At 41.7% G+C, this 26,652-nt stretch overlaps 1 protein-coding gene across 3 annotated transcripts in view; it reads right to left on the bottom strand.

Moving 5' to 3' along the window:
* Positions 1-26,652, bottom strand: part of PLEKHG1 (pleckstrin homology and RhoGEF domain containing G1) — a 201,680-nt gene that overhangs the window by 124,378 nt on the left and 50,650 nt on the right. For 2 of the 3 annotated variants that reach the window (XM_075924430.2, XM_075924431.2), the window contains one exon: positions 15,964-16,038. The exons of the other annotated variant lie outside the window; for it this stretch is intronic. In XM_075924430.2, the coding sequence (XP_075780545.2) occupies positions 15,964-16,038 (75 nt within the window). The remainder of the gene's footprint in view (positions 1-15,963; positions 16,039-26,652) is intronic. 3 annotated transcript variants of the gene reach the window in all.

The following is a 26,652-nucleotide window of genomic DNA, read 5'->3' as shown; positions in this document are numbered from 1 at the left end:
CTTCATTATTGTCACGAAAAAGCAGACACTAATGTTTTTGTTTAAGCTCATCTCTACAGGAATTAGAAACATCAGAGAGAGAAGGCTTCGGAGAGAAACTGTCCAGGAAATCTAGTTACATTTGCACTTATAGGTGCCACGTGAAAAGCTACTCACACAATATTGTTTCACTCCCAAATCATAAAAAAGACAAACACTGAGGTAAGACCCTTAAAGAGAAGCAATATAGAACCATACCTCCTTTTCCATCTCTTTATATTCAGCATGACTGTATTACAGGTATTTTCTTTCTCTTAATGTGAACTAAGGGTGTCCTAGTATGACATTGTGTGTGTGTGCATCCTTTCCAATTATTTTTTCCAGATAAAGAAAAGGGTGTGATAGCTTTAAGAGTAGCTGTAAAAGAAGTTAGCCTATATAAACTTAGATTTGATGAAGGGTGGTTATTTGTCTATAGCTAGAACCAATGAAAATACAGAGCCTGTTTCCCACTATGGCTAACTGCAAGCACTTAGGATCACAGCAGTAATTCAATGCTTTTCAAAAATTCTTCAACTTCAAAGTTCACACACTCATGTTTTAATCTGCAGCACTACTCTTAAATTCTCATTCTCACTAGGAATATGAATGCAATGCTATTGTTCAGGAATGCAGAGGTCCAAATATGGGCCTGTAACAAAGCAGTTGCCCCTTCAATGAAACTGAGCCAGCTTTCCTGTTTCAATCCAGGTGTGACCACGTTTGGGGTGATGAGGAGGGTGAGGCAGTTGCTGTGAGCCCAATATGCGCAAAAGTGCAAGGCAAGAACAGAACTCTTGAGCCCTGAGAGCACAAAAATCTCAGAAGACGAGCTGAGACAGGAAGGCAATGCAGGGCTCACCTGCAAACTTCCCCAGGCCAGAGAGCTACAGCCAGAGGATGGAGAGGGCTGATGCCTTTCTGAGCCAAAACGCTGTAGCCAGAGAGAGAGGTGAAGGCTGAGGAACAATGAAGGCTAAACCTATTGATGTCTCAAAGCAAGAGCTAGATCCAAACCAGAGGGGCATCCCAATTAGAGAAGCTGGGGCGAGGTATGGTGAGAGATACCAGAGCCATGCTGTGACACATAAAATGCACACCTAAGAGTTGAAGTGAGGTCAGAGATGCTGGAGCTGTACTTGATATGTTGGACTATTAGGACTTAAGACTGAAATTACTATCTGGACTGTGCTGGGTGATTCTGGATCATGATTATGGGACTTGTGTAATGAACTATCCCTACAAAATCTACTTGTATTAAAAAAACTTGCAGAGGTTTTGGAGAATCCAGAAAAGGGAAACTGAATCAGGGGTCACTTTCCATAAGAAGGAGAATGCTACTTTCTGACAGGGCTCCACAGCTTCAAAAGAGGAAAAGGGCGAAGGGAACTGGAAGTGTATGATGTTTTTATGTATAAACACTATGTTACTATGTGACAACAAAAAACTTCACTTAGAAAAAAGTCTTTCAGATACAAGCAGAACATGTCTTTAATCCCAAAAGTTAAAATATCATCTGTCAGAAATCAAAGAGACCTTTTAAAAAGTTGAAATCACACATTTTTTATCTGTCTTTGGATTTTTAAATTCCCAGTGTCACATTCAGATTGGAGGTACATAACTATAGCATTTTCAACTCTTGCTACTTTCAAGTACGGCAATTTGACTCCAGCTCTCATTACAAGATCATGGCCCAATTGTATTAACTCTGTACAATTACATAATAAGAGACAAACCCTGATCAGAAGAACTTGTAATCTAGTGCAAAGGATAGCGCAGACTTTGTGATGTAGATAGAACTGGAACTCACACTGTGTTCAGTACTTTTAATCCCAAGCATTCAAAAGTCACAAGTCAGGCTTCTCTCCCCCAAATCTTTCACTTTAAATAATAAATTTGGGCTTCTTTATCTCCCACATTGTGACTGTTGAACCTTTAGGATACGCCAGGTAACAGCTTTAATAAGCAAAAGGACTAGAAGCTTTTGTTTAAAAAAGAAAAAGCAGAATTTTTCAGTTACTCAACCAGAAAACCAGAAAATGGTGTTTTTAATCAAACAAAACAAAACACCTCACAAATATAATGACTTATACAATTATCAAACAACTTTTAAACCTTTACTGAGCTGGACAGGATTCTAACTGGAGACATATAGGCACTGACATACCCTGTGCCTTGTGAACATGCATGTTACACATTCAAAGATAAGGCTTGCTTTCTGAAAAAGTAAATTTATTTAATAATTGCAGACCCGGAGCGCCATGTGGGGGCACATTCCGTCTAAACACTTTAAACGGGAGGGCAAGGGTCCGGTCAGAAGCCAGGCTCCCCTCCTTGCTGCCAGCCCTGGCTCCCAAGTTCCCCTCATGGCTACCACCCCGCACTGATCCCAGCCAGTGGGATCCCCTCCCAGCATCAGCTAGGCTCCTAGTCGCCAGTCTTCCAGCAGCCAGTGCAGGTCAGCTCCCAACTCGGCTGTGTCCCTGGACAGGCTCCTGGCTGTTGGCTCTGCTCTGCTCAGCTCACAACCCTGGCCAGGCTCAAAGCCACCAGCACACAAATGTTGCTGGCCAATAGTCTCAAACCAGATAAGGTCAACCATATGACAAAGAATGTTTTTTGACACGTGCATCAGTCCCTACTGAAAGACACAACACGCACATCATCAGTGAGTTACACCAGTGTTTCTCAACCTTTTTTTTTATATAAAGTACCCCCAATACCTACAGTTTTCAGACACACCAATCTGATGCTACCATTGAAACACATTTGTTTAAACTTAATTGTAGCCAAATGGATGATGAAATTTTTGGGTGTAAAAAGTACAAAAATAATAAAGTGCTGTATTTAGAAACAGCAGTGAGAGGAGGGGCATTCATTTATATTACTAGATCCAGTGCTCAAATTGTGTCAGGCAACTCTAGGTATGGCATTTCACATGCCTCGCACCTCAAGGCTTCCTCCATCAGTTATGAATGTAAAAAAGTGGCTTGAAACCCAGGACCTCTTTCATTACAAATTAAGTACGGCTGGGTTGAGAATCAGATTGCGATCAATTGATTTAATTGGGGTTGGTCCTGCTTTGGGCAGAGGGCTGGACTCCATGACCTCCTGAGTTTTCTTCCAGCCCTAGAAGTCTATGATTCTATGATTACTTTTGGCTGTGCTATCTGTAACAACACCCATTTGTGTAAGTTAAGGGGACTAAGACTGGAATCTCTTTTGTATAATCCTGTAAGTCAGGGATAGGGAACCTCAGGCCTGGGGGGTTGGATACAGCACATGGCTTGCCTGGATCCAGCCCCCAAGGCTCAGCACCCCTTCTCCCCCACGCATTGGGGAGCCAGCACTACTGCAGTCACTGACCCACTGAAAAAATCAGTCAGAGGCTTCACACAAGCGAGAAGCCTAGGGGTCCCAGCCTTGTAGATTTTGTGTGCTCCAGCCCCACACTGGAGTTCTGTCTCCTGCACCACTATCGGGGCTGGAACACACAAAAATCTACAAGGCTGGGTCCCCTTAGGCTTCTCACTTGCGTGCAGCCCCCAACTGATTTCTCTGTGGGTCAGTGGTCCCCAACCCAAGAAAGGTTCCCCACCCCCTGCTAAAAGCAAATGAGCAAGAGAACCTGATCTCTCAGAATGTTTGTAGGAGCAGAGTTCCAAACCTCTGACAGGTCTGAGACACAGAGCCACACTGTTCTATATATTACAGAAGTATTTAATTTGCCATGTTCCTTCAAAAAAAGTTTAGCTTTAGCTCTGTAATAAAACAGAGCCGAGTTCCCTTATCCAATCTGCTTGAAATAATATTGTACAAGTTCTTGATTATGGGTGAAACAGATGGATGATATTACCACTCCATTCCTCAATGTTACAGTATGAGGGGCATAAGAAGTGTTGAGAAGGGCACTGAAATATTTAGAATTAAGAGCTATCAGTGAGACAACTGAGGCTAAAAACTCATTCCTCTCAATAAATAGGCAAGAACTGACAACACTGCTGAGCAGATAAACCTCAACATCAGAGCGATGAGGCATAAACAGCATTTAAGGAACTCCTGAACATCATGAAATCCACGTTACCACAACTATCGTTATGAAAATTAGAGCTCTGGATTTTTCTTCTCCCCCTAGCCAACTTTCACTTTTTTCCTTTTAGAAAACCTTGAAAATTAAATGCCCCCCTCCCCCCCAAAAAAAATTAAGATACAAAGTCAGGGAAGTAATGTCCTTTTACTGGAACAAGTTCTGCTGGTGAAGGAAACCAGCTTTCAAACTACACACAGCATGTCAGGCCTTCCTGAAGATGACCTCATCTCTTTCATCACCAGAAGTTAGTCTAATAAAAGATACTCTCTCACCCACCTTGCCTCTCTAATGGTCTGTGACCAACACTGTTATGACAACACTGTTTTCCTTGTGAAATGTGCTAATTAAAATGTTACTATGATGTCAATAAACTCATAACATAAAATAGATAAAATAACTTGGCCAGGCTGCATGTTATTTTAACCTGTACCCTTAAATCTTAACCCTGCAATGAAATCTGAGTGGGTGGATATCTGAACTCTACTGAGGTCCCATCTAGCTGCAACACTCTACACAAATGGATATGATTACAGGACTGGAGGAGAGGGGGTATAATGCTGTATTATTGTAAGACTGAGGCTGTGTCCAGACTCAGGGGTTTTTTCGAAAAAAGTAGCCTTTTTTTGAAAAAACCTCACCTGCGTCTAGACTGCAGCCGCGTTCTTTCGAAATTAAATCGAAAGAACGCGGCTTTTCTTTCGATGGCGGTAAACCTCATTTCACGAGGAAGAACGCCTTCTTTCGAAAGTTCCTCTTTCAAAAGAAGGCGTTCTTCAATGTAAATAGGGCTTCTTCGAAAGAGAGCATCCAGACTCACTGGATGATTTCTTTCGAAAAAGCAAGCCACTTCTTCGAAAGTTCAACGTGCAGTCTAGACGCTCTCTTTCGAAAGAGGCTCTTTCGAAAGTACATTTCGAAAGAGCCTATTTCGAAAGAGGCTTGCAGTCTAGACATAGCCTGAGTGTGTGATGGAGGTTAGCTTTCTCCCTTTGGGTTCTTTGTCATTCACCACATATGCAAAAATTTGGGAAGTGGGAGTTTAATTTAACTAACATTATCACATTAAATTCTTTTATAAAGAAGCATCTTCCTCACATTCATTATGTCTTCTGCATACGGGCAGTCCCCAGACCAGGGAGACGGGGAGCAAAGCAGAGCAAAGCCAAGGAGCCCGAGGGCAGCAGGACAACCACGGCGCGTCTGGGCTGTCCCGCTGCCCCCGTGCTCCGCGGCTTTGCTCCGGACGCCTGTGGTACAGCAGCTGGGGCACTGCCGGTTGGTCCCGGAGTGCCGCTCTGGGCGCTACAGGACCAACCCGGCAGCACCCCAGCTGCTCTGCCCAAGGCGTCCTGATTCAGCCACTGCTGGTCAGTTTCAGCAGCGGCTGAATCAGGACGCCTGGGGCAGAGCAGCTTGGGTGCTGCTGGGTTGGTCCAGTAGCGCCGAGGAGCGGTGGCGCTACTGGACCAACCCAGCAGCACCCCAGCTGCTCTGCCCCAGGCGTCCCCAAGTCAGCCGCTGCTGAAACTGACCAGTGGCTGACTACAGGAAGCCCCTGCCCCGGTCTTCCTGGAATCAGCTGCTTATCAGTTTCAGCAGCAGCTGACTTGGGGATGCCTGGGGTTCTTAAGTTGAATCTGTATGTAAGTCAGAACTGGCGTCCAGATTCAGCCACTGTTGACACTGATCAGTTTCAGTAGCGGCTGAATCTGGACGCCAGTTCCGACTTACATACAGATTCAACTTAAGAACAAACCTACCGTCCCTATCTTGTACGTAACCCGGGGACTGCCTGTATATGCACTATACAGAAATAGAATGCCATTTCTTAAGCATTCCATCACACAAGCTAGTGCAGGGAAAGATGGGGGTGTAGATCATTTTATTCTTCTTGATACAATGCAGTTGTTTCCATGTTTGCATTACATCATGAGCTACAGTTTGTGGGGATTACTGTTAAAATAAACATAATGGAATCCATGTTAAATATTTCCCCACAACAAAATTCCAACAAAAGATAACTGTTACTATTAAAAAGCTTCAGAGGGGTAGCCAAGTTAAACTATAGCAGGAAAAACTTAAAAAAAAAACAACCACCCCAAAACCCATTGAATAATCTAGTAGCACCTTAAAGACTAACAAAACATGTAGATGGTATCATAATACCATCTACTTGTTTTGTTAGTCTTTAAGGTGCTACTAGACTATTTGTTGACTATTAAAAAGATGTGTTTATATTTTAAATTGCTAAATCAGTTGAACAGTATGTTGTAACAAAAGCATTGCAAGTGGCTATCAGAAAGCAATGCTGCTTTTAAATTAAGGAGCCTAGTAGAAGATAAATCCAGTGTGCAGTTTTTTGCCAATAATGTTAATGTATCTGAATATAGACTGATACAACCAATTTGCTACCCTCTTCCTCCTGTGGTTACAAATTACTTTGATAGTGCTGCAACCATTGTACCCAGGATTCCGGTTTGCTGACTCCTGCAAAAGTATATTTTAGTAGTTTGACACATCTCTGTACAAAATACCAATGTTTCCATAAATATTTTATTGCTCTTGCAAACATCAAAGATGTCTATCTTCCTGGTCTGTCAGCAAGCAGTAATTTTCCCCTTTTAAGATTAAACTACAGGGAGCCAAGTTAAAAAAAATATGTTAGGACTAGTAACTAAGATTTCCTCTGTACTTATTTTTCTGAGTTTAGGATTTATCAGGGCCTCATTCTAATGTAATCAGAGTTTGAAGTAACATATAGCTAGGAGACTGAAGTGAGTTAAAAACCTCTTCTCTGAAAACAACATTAGAAAGGGAAAAAACTAAAAACTGAATCTGCAACCTAATTTTGGTCATGCTGTAAAATGTTTCAGGGTACAGTGCTGCATAACAGGGAGCAATTCTTGTAACATCACCCCTTTCCGTTTTGTCAAAGGGCTAAAAGTACTTAAAAGGGTATGGTTCACCAAAAACTAAGAAGATATTTAAAATGGTGACCTTGAAACTCTTATTTGAAAGATAACACACTTTAAAAATCCAGCATTCGATCAATCAATACTTTTCCCCAATCCTTCCATGTCTTTCATGTTGCTTTATTAGAAATATGGTTTTTCACAGAAGAAAGATAAAAATTAATAAAGCAGGAAATATAGAATATTAATTTATTAAGGACATGAGCTAAAATTCTGAGGAAGTTTTCAAAAAGAAATCAGAGCAAGTTTTGCAGATCAAAAGGGACTACTATTGACTTAAAATTATTTCTATATTTAGTTATATTACAAAGTTTTGGTACAAATTAAGGTTTAGATTAACAATTTAAAAACTAGAGAAAAATATTTATTGTTTTTAGTGTATTTACATACTGCAGTTGAAAGTAGTCTGTAAACAGTTAATTCCTTCTATTGTTTATATGAATTTTTCCACCAAGCAACATGAAAAAGGAAAGCTTGATTTAAAAAAAAAAAAATCACAGGAATTGGCAGAGAGAAGTTGTAGTAACTACACTTATTTTTTTTAACTGACAAGATTTTAAGAAGATCGAGCCCCTTCAAAGATGACTGTGTTCTTTCAAATCAGTTATGTGGTCTGTCCTCTCCCAGATAAGAGGTTATTCAGATTATCCTCCCCATTAGCTTGAGTTTCAGCCTCAGTTCTTCAGGCCCTAGCCTTGAGTTTGAAGCAATGGTCATATTTCGGTGGAATATGAGATTCTCCCAGACAAACATCGGACACCCAGACTGTATCCATCAGAGTTTAGCATTGCCTCTTTGCAAGTAGAGCATCTCTTAAAGCCCAAGGAGACAAACATCCTGTTGATGGAAAGTGTCAGTTTGACAAACACTGAAGGAATTACTTTTGTTAAACAAATACACTAACAAAAGCTATCCCAAGAACTAAGAAAACTAAAATAGCTTAAGGATTATTTGAGGAGAGTAGGTTGACAGCAAGGACTGCTGTGTTCCGTCTCAGGACAGGGATACAACCGAGGACTACTGGTCATACATGTTGTACTTTTAAACACCAGTGGGTCACAAGGCAGGCACTGTTGCAAAAACCTCTGAGTAAAAGCACAGGGATGCACCAACACCTGGAGTGGAGCACCCACAGGGACACTTCTTGAAGAAGCAGCTATGAGATTTGTGTGACTAGACAACTAATTATGAAGAAACTATGCAGCAATCAAGAAACCTTTAAAAAACTGCAGTTTCAGTGTATCTACAACTATTAGTGAATTAAAAACAAATTTGCCAAACAGCTCTCACAAAAAAGAGACAGGGAGAGGGGAAGAGAGGAGGGAAACGGGACTTCGGCATGACCCATAAAACAGCCAGAAGAAGGTGGTGGTGGTGGTGACAGCAGAGAATGCCGTATCAATATCAATATCAATCTCTCTCTCTCTCTCTCTTCTATATCTATATCTATATCTATATCTATATCTATATCTATATCTATATCTATATCTATATCTATATCTATATCTATATCTATATCTATATCTATATCTATATCTATATCTATATCTATATCTATATCTCGAGTATTTCAGTATTTTATACACAGTGGAACAGCAAGAAAAGGAGAGACCAACAGAGATCCACACCACAATATCCTATAGCCCAGCAATCAGGGCACTTTTCTGAAGAATGGAAGACAAAAATTCACATCTCTTCTCCACATCAGGGGACTTGAAACCCAGTGTCATGTGAGAGCCCTGAGCATTGGGCAAGATGTTCTAAGGCAGGCACTGGCGCCTCCTCCTTCTCCAGCCATTTGAATCTAATCTTCATTTCCTTTTGCACATGTGAAAAGGTGCCCATTAACTGAACATAACAGTTCATTTCATATCAACCTAAATGTTTGATGTGGCCTTGAAATTTGTCTTTTTAAACTTATTCTCCTTTTGTCAAAATGGAAAAGAAAATCAGATATTCACCCCACTCTTTCTATGATCAGTAGCTCACGAATACCACATTGGACAAAATACTGTATGGCTCCATAAGTCAACCATCCAAAAATTGTGCGCTACAAATTCTTAATTTATAACTGCTAATGTATAATTCACAAATTGAAAAAGGGCTACTTTAACTGAAAAAAAAAGTTGCAAATAACTCTCCAGCTCCAATAAATTACAATAAAAATGCTGGTCATGAACCTGACCTCCTGCTCTTTACACTGGAGAGAAACTTGCATACTGGGTGAATTCTGCTGTCATGATCTATACTCACAATGAGATTTGTGCCACAAGTTTACAGAGTGACACTTGAGCAAATACAGAACTTGCTTTCACAACACAAATTCCAATTCCCTTTGCAAGCTACAACACGGAACCCTTTCCTGTCCACTTTCTTATATTGACACAGCTATTGTGTTGTTCAAGATGCATCGGTGATAATTGAAATATAAAAGCTTTAGTGTAGAAAAATGGATACAAATGGATCTTGGCAGATTCTTGTTAATATGCAATCTATTTATTATTCATTGTTACACACTCAAACTCCCAGGGAAATATTTCACATATGTGGTAAACATACTCATAAGAACTCTCCAGCTAGAATGCCTCAAGCTTTTCTCTGGTTTAAAGCAAACACTTGCATTTATAGGTTTATTTGCTGATTCTAAAGGGCTTGACAGAGCAGGTAATAGAAGAACAAACATCAGGGGCCCTCAAGTCAAGGACCAAGTTCCAGGAAACAAATTACAGGAAACTGATTTTTCACTGGTCTGCTTCATTGTGCAATTTAACTTGGGGGGGGGGGGGGGGGGAGGGGGAAGAGGAGACCATACTAAAATTATATTCTTATCTAAGTAAAGATCTAAAAATTCAGTTCGCATCTTATTGATACAATAGTCAAACCCCAAACCTTTATGCTCACACAACTGCTTAACAATTAAGGTATAATAAATCCTATATAAAATAGGGACTGTACTGAAAATATTATAACATTACAAAATGCAACATTAACTAGCCTGGAAGTAATTAGTTAAGACAATTCACAAAAACATTCTATTTCCCTTATCTTACTATATATTTTTGTCTGTCCTTCTGTGAGTCCGTTTGTTCAAGAACTCCTCCTAAATGGTAAGAGCTAGGACCTTTTTGTAATTTAAAGCAAGGTCAGGGCATGGTTGTGCCAAGATAACGGGATGTGCATGGAGTTAGACAGTTTCTAATTAAATGGAAAGGGAGGGGTCCGATAGGAGGGAATTATATGCAGAATGATCATAGGAAGGCAGCAAGGGGCCAGAAATACGGACCAGGACAGCTATAACCCCACTGGGCCAGTAGGTAACAGAGATAAAGAAAGGGACAGGTGTTCTATCCTTTCCAGCTGAAGCTTAGAAGTAGCACTTGGGCCTCAGATGGGAAAGAGGCCTGGTAAGTCAGAGCTTTCCTAGAGTGTGGAGGCTGAGAGTCAGGAGAAGGACAGCGAGAACTCCTGAGCACAGGAGAGAGACAGAATGAGTAGAACATTTCTGAAAATGTTCGTGCTAAGTGAAAACGTGCTCTGCGGGGTCAATTTTCCCATTTAAAAAAACGGAAAAGGCGGGTTTTGCATTTCAGGAGGTGGTGGCAAAGTCAATTTTTTGTTGGTGCTGGGTCGTCAATGTCAACATTAGATATCTAGCAACACAAGTCGCCACTGTTTGTTAAAACACAAAGTTAACACATGAGTGAGCGAAGGAGCACTGTGACCACGTGTATTCCTCTGCTCATGAGAATTAACAGTTTTCACATACGTATACTGCAGAGCAAAGTAGTCTGCCATTTGATGATTTTCATTTTATTTCGGGGACGGTCGTACTATTCGAAAAACATTCCCTAAAAAAAATTGTGCTATTGTGAAAACGTGTTAAGCAGGCACGTGTTAAACGAGTAATTACTGTACTAGAGGAACACTATAGAGAGGGCACAGGCCCTTCCTCTAAGGAGAGAGGTCAGGAAGCCACCAGAGAGGCTGTTGACCTTTCTGAACGAAAGAGCCCCAGCCAGAGAAGGCTACAAGGGGTTGAAGCCTGAGAGCAGTAAAGGGAGATGCTTGCTCTGGGGCCTGAAAGCTGAAGCTGGAGAGCCACAAAGGGCATGGTGAGAGATGTCTGACTCATAGCTCAAAGATGTGTATGGAGATATAGGCCAGGGCTGTACACTTCAGGGTAATGGGAACTTGGTATGTTATGGTTTATATGCGTGGGGTTTTCTTCTGCAATGAGTTTCCCCCTAATTAAACTCAAAGGCTTTTTAGACTATTTCTGGGAACCTCTTGAGAGGAAACTGAAGTAGGTGCCATTTGTTGTGCTGCAGCCTGATGTGAGAGGTTATCCCACGCAGGGACCTCCTTATGACAAAGCATCAATGCAAATTTCTGTATAGATAATATTTTTGGCAAATCCCCTGTTTAGTTGTGTTGCAAATAGTCTAAAGCAGCGTTTCTCAAACTGTGTTCCGTGGCACGAGGCAGTCCGAGTGTGCCGTGGAGATATGGTGACCATATGTTGCTTTTTTCCGGGACAGTCCTGGATTTAAAGACACCCAGCGGTAGCGCAATGCAGCAGCAACTCTCTGCCTCCATCCAGCACGTAAGCAGCTCCCTTGGTGCTTTGTGCGGGCAGCCAGGGCTGCTGCCACTGGCACATAGCGTCCGGAGCTCCGAGCTCCAGCGCAGCATGCGCTGCTGTCTGGCAAGCGCCCCCCTGCCCCACTGCGTGGACCTTCCCTCCCGCTGCGGGACTGCCTTGCCGTGCGCCACCAGCCCAGCCTCCTCCATCCACAGGCAACTGCCACTGCTGCCAGAGGGGGAAGGGCACTGGTTGGAGCCTGTGGGCCACTCCTGGGAGCTGCCACCAGAGTCCCGGCAGAAACCGCACAGAACTTGGCTGGAGTGCTGCAGAGCAGGGTACGTTCGGGCTCTGCTGGTGTGCTCTGTGCACGACCCTGTCTCGCCCCGCACCTTTCCATTCCGCTGCGGGGGAGCAGCAGTGCACGGACCCGCTCGCTCTATCGCACTCCGCAAGCCAAATCTGGGAGGGTGGGGTCTTTCTCTCCCTGCCCCGCCCTGCCATGCTCCTCTTAATGGGAGCCAAAGTTGGTGCGGGGACTGACATGAGGCACTAACATTAGCACTGCTGGCGGCCCAGCTCCAGGCCCAGTAAGTGGTCCTGCCTTGGAAGCAGCTGGGGCTAGGGCTATGGGGACTTCTGGGGCCCAACCACGGACTCCAGTCCCGCAAACTTGAAGGCAAAAGGTGGAGGAGGGGCTCAGAGAGAATTACAGGGAAGAGAGGTGGGAGAGGAAGGGGCTTGTGCTGAGTGGAGGGGGCGGGGCAGGAGAAGAAAGGGAAAGGCACCAAGGCCAGGGCCAGGGAGGTGTCAGTGGGGTGGGAGGGTGAAGGGGACAGGTTGATGCTGGGGAAAAAAGAGGGGAAGGGCATTGGAGGCAAGACGAAGCAAGGGAAGGGGAGGTGCTGGGAGAAGGGTTGAAAGGAGGAGTGAGCATGAGGAAGGCAGGAATGGAACAAGTCATGTGTGAGGGTACAGAGGGGCATGAGAGGAACTGGGGCAGAAGGCGGTGAGGGGATGGGCATCAGAGAGAAACAGGGGCAGGGGGTAAGGCCAGTGAGGGAAGGAGGAAGTACCAGGAGGGTGCAGGGGTAAGGGAAGGTGCAGGTGCCAGAGGATTCTGGCGGTGAAGCAGAAGGGCAGACACCTGCAGGGGAGAGACTAGCACTGGAGGAGATAGGGTTCGGTGGGGGCCAAACTCATCCCTTATGGGTAGGAGGATGGTGGGAAAAGTTCTTAGAGGGGGTTACTTTTACTTCTGGTCATGTTTCCATCTTGACCCCGAGAATCAGGGGCATAGTAAACAGAGGTCAGGGAGTGTACGTAATGTGTCCCTAATTTTGCTTCAGAAAATATACCATACACAGAGAGAATAGAGTTCAAATAGCCGTCCTTAAAAGGGGCAAGCTTCCTCTTTTTTCCCCCCTTCAAAAATAATATTGTTTGGTGTTCCTCGGTCTTAAAAAGTTTAAGAAACACTGGTCTAAAGCACTGTGCTTAAGGCTGACTGGAAGAAACACTGATGGTGAGGGGATGTTTGAGAATTGTATAACTGACAGAAGCCCAGCACAGCAATAACAACAACCATTTTGTTTTGGGGCAAGAACAAAGAAAGAAAACAAGTCATGGTAGAAAGCTGTGAGCAAAAAAAACCCATGAGTAGTGTCAAAGTGATCTCTATTACCTTTCCAGCTTTAGAGGAGGAAATGTACACTGAAATTTCTTTCCCCTCTATTCTTTCCGAGTCCCCTTAAATCTCTGCCCCTTTTTTTCCTCCTGATGGAGTGTTAACAAACAAGCCTCATATGCTAGGATATTGGCCCATACTGAAGTGAATTAAAATGCATTATACTAACAACAATTCTCTTTTATAGACTTAGTTCTCTTCCAAACTTGCATTGAAAGTCTTCCAGTTGTTTCTATGTCCAAGTGCTAGTTTATCCCAATTCTTCTCTGGGAATCAAATGATATATCAATACTTGCATTCAACCCATCTTCAGAAACTGAAATCTAATACTTCTATATGGAATTTAAGGTAGTTTATTACTATAAAACCCACTCATGTTTTACTAATGCTACTTCACAGACATGTTTTTTGTAATTCACTATAAGAAATACAAGGTATACAACAATCTGCTTCAAATAAAATTTTAGATAGAAGAATGCAAACATCAATTCCAAGTATATTTAAATAATCACAATGCTTTTACTGCACAAGATGCATCATTCATCAGTTAGGTATACAGAAACATGTGTGGGTTTGTCCTAAGAGAGCAGTCATTTGAAGGGTTTGATATAAAATTGCATGCATGTGTCTCAATCTTCCATTTAGAATGCCCTTAGCAATGACTACTGAATCACACAATAATTTAATCAACAAGAACTTAACAGGCTCTTTGTAGATAAATACAGCAAGTTTTCAAGGAAAAAAGGAATTATTTGTCTGCTGTTATTATGCAACTTTTTTATAAATATCTTTCAAATGTCAAAGTGAAAACTGGGCTAAGTGTCAAAAAAGATACTTTAGTTGCAAGCTGTGTATTTCTTCCCCAGAAAAGGACAGTTCCATAATGTGCAAAGGTAGGGGCTGCTGTTGGGAGCAACATGATACGAGTGGTGTCACTTGGGGCAGGAAGCGTAGAGGCAAGCTATCCTACAGTGTCCATTGGGGGCATCCACGCCACAAAGGGAGAGGCCAGCAGGGCTGGGGCTCTACCATCTTGCCTGACAGTATACCAGTAAGTAGCCCCTCCCAAAACCTTTTCTCCCCCCTCACCTGCCCTTGCTCCCAGTACCAAACAGGGCAAGGAGAGAGCGAACAGGCCCCTGGCGGATGGGGGCGGGGAAGAGGGGGAGAGAGAGAGAGAGATCAGGTCCCTGGGTGGGTAGTAGGGTTACCAGATGGCTTAACAAAAAATACCGAACACCCCCCCCCCCCCCCCCAACCAAAAAAAGAAAAAATTCTGTCAAGGGGGGAAAAAAAGGGGAAGACCAAAGTGAAGCAAAGAAAAAAAAAGAAAAGAAAAAGCCCCCCAGAACAAAATTGTGGAGCAAAACAAAATTTTTTAATATTTTTTTTTTTAAAAAAGGAGGCTGCCCCTTTAAGATCGTCGCCATCTTGGGCACCATTTTTAAAACCCTGCAGCTGCACCCGGTAAGCACAGGGAAGGCGGGAGAGGGGAGCCGTTTGGGAGCGGCTTCGCAAGTCGCACTTTTGCGGGGCAAGAGCCATGGGTTGGCCACTGCTGGTGTTGAGGGAGGCATCACATGGCCAGCTCCCTGGTCTCTGCTAGTCATGTGGGCCAGAGCAGCGGGCGCTCCGCTCCTACCCCAGCCCAGCGCTCCCCTAGCATGGCACCTGGCAAGTGCCCCCTCCACTATGACTCTGCCACGCTCCTCACTCCCCCACCTTCTCCAGATGCGGTGGGGGAAATTTGTTCCCACTGGGCTTCCGTCTGAGGGAAACAGGAAATACCGGACATTTCACATGTCCGGTATTTCCTGTTTTGTTTTGTTTTTTAAACTGGACGGAGCCTGCAAATACCAGACTGTCTAGGTGAATACTGGACACCTGGCAACCCTAGTGGGAGGGGTGCTGGAGGAGAGAGAGAGAGAGAAAAATCAGGCCCTTGGGCCCCAGCCTCCTACACCTCTCCATCTCCAAAGCTTGCCCCAAAAGACTGCAATGCTGACTATGTCTACTAGATAATATATTTACAATGACAACATTACCACTAAGAATCAAGTTTAAAACTTGTAAATGCCCCATTAAAATATGTGGATGGTTTTCAGAGAATTTTCAGCTCCTGTGAAAATTCAGATCATAAGTGCCTAAATACAGATCTCCCACAACTGAAAATATCAGTCTTAGCCAACAAGCGTATTTTCATTATGATTACTGCAAAAGACCACCAGACCATTTGTTGTTTTTTGCAAAAGACTAGTCATCCTCTCCAAAAAGGAGAAAAATTATCAGGTTATTTAGACTTTTAGCTTTAAAATCTTTGCAAATACTATGCATTTATATACTATCAAGAAATAAAAATTACAGAAAAAGAGTTATTTTTCACTTATTTGTGAATAGCCACCATGAAACAAATTGATCTTGAGAAGTAAATGTTTTGAATTAGGCATCAATATAAGACAGCTTTCCTAGTTCTTCTAGAAGTCATATCTTCCCTCTTTTTATTTAATTTTAAAATCTATCACAAGATGAAGTCACATAAGGTTTGAAGGTTTCTTGCCTGAAATATTAGTCAGAGAAAACAAGAAAGATTTCTCAGTAAGAAAACAATACTAACCTTCATTCCTGGGGATGCTTTCTGAACCCCCTGGTGTTTTATCTGGCATCTCAGCTGAGACCAACTTAGTGAAACCTGAGGGACAAAGAAAGAAAGTATTCTAAAGCCAAGTCAGTACATTCCAGCTGAAGGACACCTTTCCTTCTACATGTTACGGATACAATTTCAGCCTAGATTACTCTCACTTCAAAAAAAGAATGCCATCCATTTCAACAAGTGCTATGCAACAGGATAACATCAATCACAGAATAATAAGTGTAGCGCTAAGGCTTTATAAACACAATTGGATGTGGCAATAAACCTGACAGATACGCACAATAACTTTAGGGGATAGAGGCAAAGTAGAAATTATTTTGGATAGTTTTGTTGGTTGGGTTTTTTTTTTTTTTGTATTATTATTGCAACATTTTAAAGTGAATTCTCAAATCTCAAGTCCCTGTAGTGACCATTCAATCGTAGGGTTATTCACAGCTCCATGTTAACCAATACAGTAACAAATTAATCTGGGGGTGGGTCGCATTACTGAGAAAGACTATGAAATAGATGTCTTAAGCTTTTATAAAATGTTAAGTCTTTTGAGAAAAGCAATATTTGCTAATTTAAAAAAAATCACTGTATTATGATCTGAGTATTAAAACAGAATCACAGAATTTAGGGAGGAAAGTATTTTTCTTTCACTGCAGAGCCAGTTGCAATAATTCATTCTACAACATTTACCCTAGCTGTGAGTTCAACTATCACAAGATGTCAGAATATCTATATAGCATCGTGTAGATAAAGGTGAAAAAGAGAAACTGAATGCCAAAATTGTTTTTGGAAAGTAGGCCTAGATTGTATACAAAGTAATGAGAGGAGCTCCTTTTATGAGTCCTTAAAGAAAGACTCTGAAGAGAAGACTGGCTATTAGAGCAAGCTTTACCACCTTGGCTGCCACCCCCACCATTTCTGTGGACACCGTGTCTTTGTTTTTCTGATCTTGAGAGACTTCATGACCAGATTAGGCCAGAAAGAGGGACCCAGTTGACTTCTATTGACTCCAGCTAAATCCAAAACCACTACTTGGGATGAAATAGGACTCTGGCTGCAGCTCTTATTACTGTTGCTAATCTCAGCTAACTTCTTCTTTCTGCTCCCAAATGACAGTTATTACCATCTAACAGATTGTTGAACAATGCAGTTTTTCCCTTTTAAAACTTCTAACTAAAGGGGAAAGGAACATGGGCTGTTAAAATGAAAAAGTAATGTTTTGAATAAGATTTTCAATTTCAGCAGATGTAACTGTTTTCCTTCTTAATCTATCTTTAATACAAGGTTAAAGGGATTTTTAATTCTGTGTTCACCATGGTATTCAGCAGGGCATGAACCTTGTTTAATGCTGGACATTTTCTGGGTTAGCACCTTTGGCGAACAGGAAGAGGACATAGTATTTATTAGAGTATTGTTCAGCCTGTTTTTAGGTGTTTTCCTTCAAACAGGGCTTTTAATCACTTCACTTGGGAGACTATTCCATAGCCTAATGTAACCAACTGTCAGGAGGTATTTCCTGAAATTCATCCTCAGTTTTCCCTCTCAATTGCATCCCACTACTCCTGGCCTGTTTGTACCAGCCATCTACTTTGACTTTCCTCTGGCAAAAACCCTTCAAACATTTGTAGGCCATTATTCACCCCCTCCAAGTCACACCCTATACTGAATATCATCTCTTAGCAATACCACAAAGATTTTTTTTCAACCTTTCTTCAATAATTATTTCATCTACTTGAAATGATGGACTGATTTTAAATATAAAGTGATTTAAAATATCCATTAAAATCAGTATTTAAATAAGCAAACAGGAAATCTCAGTTTAAAATTCATTTATTGTTATCTTATTTTCCATTTAAACTTTTTTTATGTTCCTAAAGAAAGAGGTTGATTCTCATTATGAAATCAACTTGTTTTAAAGGTTACTACCAATTAAATATACAGTCTTTACACTACAGTTTCTACTTCTATTGCTAACCAGGAGGATACATGAGGTCTATCTGCATTTCTTTAAGCTATTGCATAGATTAACATGTTTATGCAGATTCTTAATTTTTGCATTTTTATTATAGTGAAAAATGGCGTGATTTATTTCTTATTTACAAATATTTTAAGATGCAATTGGATGGATATTAGAAGGCTATTAAACGTGTAAAAAACCCATAGCATTTTAAATATGCTTCTCATTAGTTAAGTAAATCTACCATAAATGTTCTAGATACCATTTTTTCTTCTTAAGTTTAATATGTCATTTTTAAATTCCAACTCATTTTTACAAACAGAAAGTATGATCTGAAGTTAGTGAATTGAAGTGATTGTTTCTAATCACCATAACTTTAAAGATTTTAGTAGTAGTAGGTGTTATCCTTTCACATCTAGTTTTTAATCATAGTTTGGAAAATAAAAACAAGCTTTCCTTCTTTTTCAACTCTCAATCTTTCTCTCAACTTGTATTGATTCCACAACAATATTTGGCCATTGGTTTATGCCAATAGATCACGTTTTGTATTGGCTCATACTTAGTATGTGTTAAACATTTTTCAAACCCTCCTTTTAAAGTCTCTTCACATTTTGACATTTTCTCATTATTGGTTAAAAGACTTTCTCTATTACTAGTAAACCTTTGACAGCAGGTGTACAAAACAGAAGACGACAGTTCTCAGCCCCAAAGAACTTTCATTCTAACCAGAAAAACAGAGATAACTCATTGGGGAATGAATGGAACATGTCTGATAGTGGTTCATTAAGTGTGATGCAGTTTATGTCACCAGACATTTTTGTATTAAGTATCAGCAGCCTCATTTATGGCATTAGAAATTTAGAAGGCATAAAAATTGCCGAACTCTGTCCATAATAGCTTCCTCAGAAAAGGAAGTTGGTTTGGTTGGTTTATTTGTACAGGTGTACTCTGGAATTCAGAGGATGAACTTCAAGATCACCAAAGACAATATTCTGGAAGACTTCTGCATCATGTTTTTGAGATATGGCAACTTAAGGAACAGAGTGTTATTACATAAGGGGGCCCATATCTGATGCATAAGCTTTGTTCAAATCCCTATTGCCAAACCTAGCACAAAAATAAAAATTTCAGCACTGTCCTCCATCAAAGGACCCATCCGTATCTATAAAATGTAGCAATGCAATATATTCCTGATTTCCCAGACATGACTGTCCAATGCTATTGGTGCAAAACTATAAATGATAGGCATAGTCTTACAAGTTTCAGGATGGAATTCAACATAAGAATATAGGATAAACATTGATGCTTATTTAGAAAGCACCAAAAGCTCTGTTAACTAAGAGGGATTTTACAGAATAGTTTTGTTCATTTTGTATTAGAATCAAATCCTACACAATCTATATACAGGCAAAATTCCTACTGATTTCAGAAAGTGTTTGGTTTGAGTAAGATCTGTGCGATTTGGCACTTAGCAGATAAATTTCACCCACAAATAATTAGACTACTACATATTATGAAGTCGTTTATTATTATTTCCTAATTCCCCACCACTCTAAATTCAATAGTTATGACTTCCTAACAATATTTATTCAAATGAGAATTACAATACAGGTAGCTATATGGATAGCAGTTGTATGAACTCCCACACTATTTAAATAAGCATGGTCATGATTTAAGAAAATATTTCTAGAAATCCTTTAAAAATTCAAAATCTATAATAAAACAGAAAAGTTGTAGCCACTCTCAAGGAGACATTAATTTTTCATCTCCATCTGCTCTTCAAACATATCACTAGAAATCAATTATGTATTCTTATCAACATGAAACAGTTGAATAAATACATAGACACTAATCTTGGCCATCTCACGGCCATCACTTTGGATTCAATGATGCATATTGTTTGTAGGCAATCTAGTCAGAGTCAAATGGTAGTTATTCAGTAAAGCCTAATGGTACTAGTCAGTTACACTGTATGTTTGACTGACGCCCGCCGCCCATCGGCCCCCCGTAGACATAGTATTTAAATTCTATTACTCCTTTTAGAATTACAGAGAACTATTTTATAACCTCTATGTTTTACGTGTTTCATATTCAAATGCAAACTCCTACAACATTTTTACAAATAAAATATATCAGCATCTTTTCATATTGAGTAAAATGGAATTCAAGTGGCATTCATCACTAACATACCGATGGACCATTTAATAAATAAAATTCCTAATCTCTTTCACAAATGTATGGGGGTTTTTAAGGGCTGTACAGGGACTAAACAAAAGCAAGAAAAGCTTTACAAAATAAAACTATTTTGCTGGCCCCTCATTTTCTGTCTTCCTTTTCTTTCCATTTTTTCTAAAGTATAAATTCAGGCCACTGCCCCTTCACATTGCAGACCTGTTTGATCTTAAAAAGAAGTCACAACCTTGCTTTTGCAACACCCCAATCTATTACCAGAACACATTGCATTTAAAATGAGACACCTGCCAATTTTCACATTTTAAGATTGTAATGACTCGTATATGCTCATCTCTTCACTAAGCATGCCCTTTTGTTTGATGTACAAAATCAAACAAGATTCAAGCTAACTTTTGAATGACCTTGACATTTTTCTTAATAGAGTTCTAAATTGAAAGCCAAGACAAGAAACGGGGCTTACTTCACCTATTTGTATTTTCAACAGCTTTAATGTCTGTCTATAAGAAGAATTCATTTGGATAATCCAAATGAATTTCAACATCACCATTCCTCTATTTACCAGTTCACAATATACAAGTATAATACAGCGCTGATAAAGTGTGTGATTTGCTACAATGTTAAATTTTTTTACCTAAATAAATATGCAATACATTGAGAAAACCCACTTGTAGAAAAAAAGAAAATTCTAAACACTGCTTAGAAAACTTGTTTGTTTTATAAAACCAGTAAATCTAATCAAATGCACTACCTTTCACCCTAGATTTTTCCACACTGACAATTTAAAGACATCTACCCCCCTTTACTTCAGTACTAGCACAGTGGCAACATCGGTTTATTCACACTTTACCTTTCTACTCCAACGTTATCTATACCTACTCTGACCAGTACTGACCAGGACTAAATGAAGTTTGATCATGAAGAAAGGCAATTCTTTCTTTCCAACTCACATCAAGAAGTTAAGATCACTTCTGTTTATAAACAGAATTCAGAAAATAGAGCTTATTAATAATAATTTTTAATATTGGAATGCCAAGACTGGAGGAAGGAGAATTGTACAAAGGCCTTAACTCTGAATTCTGTACTGTACAGACAGATCAAACTGAATAAGACTTTTTGTATGAGTAAAGTTACTGGCACAAGCTCTTGCAGGACAGGATGTTAATATAACTAGATTAAAATCATGATTAATACATAGCATGAACTCTGTCATAAAATTAAATGTTTCCCACTTTTAAGACTTTTTTTGAGCCAGGAACGTATACACGGTGCTCCAACTAACCTACGTTTACTGTGAGTCTTATTATACATGTTGTGTTATATAACATTAACATTACCTTATTAAAAAAAAAAAAAAGACAGGGCTGACTGCGGCAACTATCAAGAAATTTACTTCTTCTCAATTGCTATGAAAATTCTTGATGGAATCTTACTTCCTCTGCAAGAGGGAGCAGGTGATTAATTCTAGAGTCCTAGTGTGGCTTCTGATCACCATGAGGCACAACCAACACGATTGTCACAGCCAACCAAATGCAGGAAAAAATGCCAAGACCATCACTAGGTACTGTGTACTTTGTCAATTTGACCAAAGCCTCTAACTCTGCCAACCGCAAATCTCTGTAGAAAATCATATCAAAATATGGCTGCCAAAGCAAATCTAATTATTATTATAAGACTCCTCTATGATCAGACTGATTGCCTCTAGTCTGCGCAGTGGCTCTACCTTTGAGCCTTGCGTCATCTGGACTGGGGTAAAACAAGGTTGCGTACTAGCACCCACCCTTTCCTTCATTTTCGTTGCAGCCATGAAAACAATAGTTTAAGATCCTTTGCCACAGGGCATTGGCATCCAATACAGAACTGGCGGCAACCTCTTCAGGCTTCCTTGTCTCCTTGCCAGAACTAAAGTAATATCAGTAACAATAACCGAACTCCAGTGCGCAGATGCATGTGCTGTAGTTGAACATTCAAAAGAGGATCTACAAATAGCCCTTAATTGCTTCCCTGAGGCTTACAAAGCCTAGGGATAACTCTGAGCATTGGCAAAACAAAAGTTCTTCACCAGCCAGTCCCCGGTCAATCATCAGACCCAGTAAGAAAGATTTACACTGATAAAAGAACTGCACAATATAGAACCTTTTCTGTATCTTGGAAGACATCTCTCACCGAGGGCAGACGTGGATGTCACGATTCAGCACAGAATCTGCCATGCCAACCTTGCCCTTGCCAGACTGTCTTGACAGGTGTTCAACAATCACATCAGAATACAGGCAAGACCTTTTGTTTATAAAGCAGTGGTAATCTCAACTCTCCTCTATGGCTATGAGACTTGGAGGACCTATAGAAAACACCTGAAGAACACCAGCACCAGTTCTTTCTTCAGAAGCTCATCACCTATTAAGCCATCTTGTTAGTCTTTCAAGTGCTACATAGTTTTTCCTTTTGTTTTAGCAAGATCAGACTAACAGGGCTACCTCTCTATTACTACTCAAAATAAAATCATCGCACTCAAGTCAGTGTCCTCACAGAAGCCAACATCTTCAGTGTTGAGGCACTGATTATTCAGCTCCATCTGACTGGGAGAGGGCACTGTATTAGTGCAGGGGGAATTCTGCAATTGTTGCAGCTGGAGCCATAGTGAGATTGCAGAATTCCCTGAAGGCTCCTGCACACACATACCTGATGTATGCTTACCAAAATGGTTGTCCCCACCCCCCCATCCCCAATTCACCAAAGGAGAAAGAAAACAGGGAGGCCAAAAAAATACTTTAAAGATATCCTCAAAGTAAACATTAAGAGATGGGGGAACTGACCTCAGACAGCAGTCTATCACAGGAATAACAGGCAAAGACTTGTCAGAGAGGGAATGGACACTTGAGGAAAGTCACCCTGGTCACAATAAGAATGCCAGAAAAGAAAGGAAAGATAACCATCACACAGCAGTTATGGCCCAACCCCAAGTTCCAACCCCAAATGAAATGTCTGTAAATAAACCTGTGGATTAGACTTCGGGATCAGACTCCTGAATCAAAGGACCCATAAAAATTAAACCCATGAAAGGTATCTTCCTTAACCTCAAGGGATCAACAGGGACATATCCTATTTAAAAGCTCCTGGAAGGAAGGGACTCTTAGCTTTCATTTAGGAAATAATTTAAGTTTCTAAACTTCATAGTTACAGGGGGAAAAGGATGAAAATTGAAAGACTAAAATAAAATAATCCTAAAATTTTTATTATTCATAACTAGAAGGTTTACCTGGTGTTGGTTGGGTCCTTAAGCCAATTATTTTTTGGTTTTCTTTGCTTAAATCATTGCTCTGGGGTGGAACTATGAAAGATGGTTCAGTATGCAGGCTACCCTGGTGGGGGAAGAAAGGACTATTCTAGCCCTCTCTCACCACAGTAGGTTGGGGCCAGGTGAAAAGTGCCTCCGCATGGCCACTGCACCTCCAATGGGCACAGCTGGGGTCAGGGATGCATGTCCTCTGGCTGGGGCAGGTCCAGTTTTATCTGCCCCTGGCACTCTCCAGCCAGACCAAGGAACAGTGCAAACTGTGCACTTTCCCTTCAATCCCTGACAAAGGGGAACAGCCAGCAATGTTCCCATATGAATGGGGAACTGCAGTCCTCCCTCCAGGGTAGCAGGATGGTGGGGGGTTTGGGGCTGGGACAGTTCCGGACAGGAGTGTGTATCCCTACCCAGCCTCTTTTACCTGCCTGGTGATTCTGTCTCTTTTCTATACGGTTTTATGTGCTCTCAGACATATTGGGGGGGGGGGGGCAGAGGAGCTTCAGGCTCCCCCTCCCAACCAAACCCTGACCTTTAAGTTATGATAAGAAGCTTTATGCCAAATTTGGTGGTTCTAGCTCTTATCGTTTAGGAGGAGATCTTGAACAGACAGACTCACTCACAATTTTCAAATATATAGTAGATAATTGTTCAGCCAGTCTCATGTTTGTTTGGTGTTTGAAAGGGGATGCTAGAGTGACCATTGATCATTTGGTGTTGTCCATACCAACAGAAGTCTGATATAAAACCTATTAATCAAATTAAGGGAGTGATCCTTTCTTTTTGCAATAGCTGTAAGTAGTGCTTGGTTATATGCCTGTAGAATGTAGATGACCAGTAGATAAGAGACAGAAAAATGAAACGCTGCTTACCTTCTAATCAAAGTAACTCAGTTATACAATAATTCCACTGTGAACCTCTGGGTTACAAACAGTTGAGAGTTCAATCATCCAAGGGACCTCATTAAAAATAATCTTACATGACACTGGTGAACATTTTTTATTTGAACTGCAGTTATTGAAAAAGCCATTATCATTTCTGCCCTCGTGGCTATAATTATTAAACAACATGACACAAAATTCCTGAGTTGATTACAATTTACAAAGGTAGAGTATTTGTGATTCTAATTAATTTTTGTAGGAATATTGAAAAATGCTACATAGGAGCTCAATATTATCATCACCCAGTTAAGAAGCGTGAAACACACCATAATATCATGGATAAATGTATAAATAAATGAGAAACATAAACAGTATAGCTTAAGTAAAGTAAGCAAGGTTCTAACAGTAACCAAAGGCATGCAGATCCGTGGCCATGCATTTCTATATGCCATAATCAGCCAAGGCCACCCAAATGGGCCCAGTGGGAGGTCTAGGAACAAGATTTCTTAAACTTTCTAATGGCAGACTTAACTCCATTCATCTGAAGAAGTTATGGTTGCCAGATGGTCTCCCAAAAAATATCGAACACGTGGGCTAAAAATTTGTTGAGCAAAAAGAAAAAAAGCCCTGCTAATGCAGAGGCAGCGGTGGGGGATAGAATAGATCAGCATTTCCCAAACTATGAGCCGTGGCCCAGTACCTGTCCACGGGGAAAAAGTACCGGGCCTCAGCATGGCTTCCGGGGTGTTCCAGGCTCCCGGAGTGCCCGTGCGGCACTGGGTGCCCCAAGCCCTGGGCCGGGCTGGGTGGAGGATGCAGCCAGGTGTTCCGGGCTCCCGGAAGAGGCGTAGTGAGGGGGGAGCAGGGGGAGGGCGGGGGCTCCGGGGCACTGGGCTGCAAAGGGGGGAGGAGGTGTGGGGCCCTGGACTCACCTGGGCTGTAGAAAAAGGCCGGTGCCGAGAACCCAGTGCTGGACTCAAGGGGAGGGAGGGGCAAGGAATCAGCGCTGGGCTCAGCATGTCTGCGCAGTTTGGGGGGAGGTGCAGAGAAACGGAGCTCAGCTCGGCTGCGAGAGTGAAGAGATGCGGGGTGCTGGGCTGAGCTGCGGGAGTGGGGAGGTGCGGGGGGCTGGGCTGGGCTCGGCTCCGGGGAGAGGGGCAGAGTTCAGAGCTCAGTTTGGCTGCAGGAGGAGGGAGGTGCCGGGAACCGCGGCTAGACTCAAGGGAAGGGAGGGGCAGGAAATCAGAACTGGGCTCAGCAGTTTTGTGGGGCTTGGGGGGAGGTGCAGGGAAACGGGGCTCAGCTGTGCTGTGGGGGAGGCATGCAGGGAACCAGTGCGGGGCTCAACTGGGCTGAGGTGAATGGGGGAAGTCATAGGGAACAGAAGGGCAGCTCAGCTGGGCCGTGAGGGGCTGCAGGGCACTGGTGCTGCACTCCCTTGGATTGTGGGGGATGGTTTTCGGGGAGCTGCAAGGAACCAGAGGGGGTGGACAGCTCAGCTGGGTTGCAGGGGAGCAAGGTGCAAAGAAGCCTAGTGGGAAGGGGGGGAATCAGGAGCTCTGAAATTACCTCCCCTGGTATAAAAAAATCCCTTTTCTGTCAGGTCCAGAGGGTGCCAGACCAGCGAGGTCCAACTTCTACCCAAGTCCCCTCCTTGCACTCTCCCTCCTAGCCCGATACCCTACCCCCAATCTGTTCCCGCTTCTGCCTCCTGAAGTGCTCGTGTGGCGCCAGGTCCCCCAAGCCCTGGCCCAGGCTGCGCAGAGGATGCAGCCGGGTGAAACAGTGAAAAATTATTCATTTTTCATTCTTTTTTTTTATATGCGTTTATATTTTTGGGCTGCAAAAAACAGTACTGAAAAGAAAACAGGTTCCAACTAAAGTAAAAAGTTTGGGAAACCCTGGTCTAGCCAGCTTTCTATCCATCTTACAGTCCATTTATCCAATCCATATTCCCTTAACTTGCTGCCAAGAATACTGTGGGTGACCGTATCAAAAGCTTTGCTAAAACTGGCACTGGAGGCTTTGGGAGGACCAGAAACAACTTATGTGCATATTCATCACTTGCTTAATGAATATGCAAATATGCAAATGAATGTTACCGGTCCTCCAAAAGTTCGTGAATGGATTTACTGGTCTCCGTGTCAAAAAGTTTGGGAATCCTGGTATAGACATTGACCTTCTCCCATCAACTTAGATACTTCCTGGTACCACCCAAGCACCTTTACTAAAGAGCTGCTGGTGCAACACTAGTGTAACATAAAACCGAACCCTGACCTGAAGAAGAGCTCTGCATATAGCTTGGCTCTTATCAGTGCTCTCTGCCCATAGAAGGGAGCCTGGGT

This window comes from Pelodiscus sinensis, chromosome 3 (assembly GCF_052426305.1).
Source record: "Pelodiscus sinensis isolate ZL-2025 chromosome 3, ASM5242630v1, whole genome shotgun sequence".
Classification (NCBI taxonomy): Eukaryota; Metazoa; Chordata; order Testudines; family Trionychidae; genus Pelodiscus; species Pelodiscus sinensis.
The sequence above is the reverse complement of the archived record's forward strand: the minus strand, read 5'-3'. Positions and strand labels throughout refer to the sequence as shown.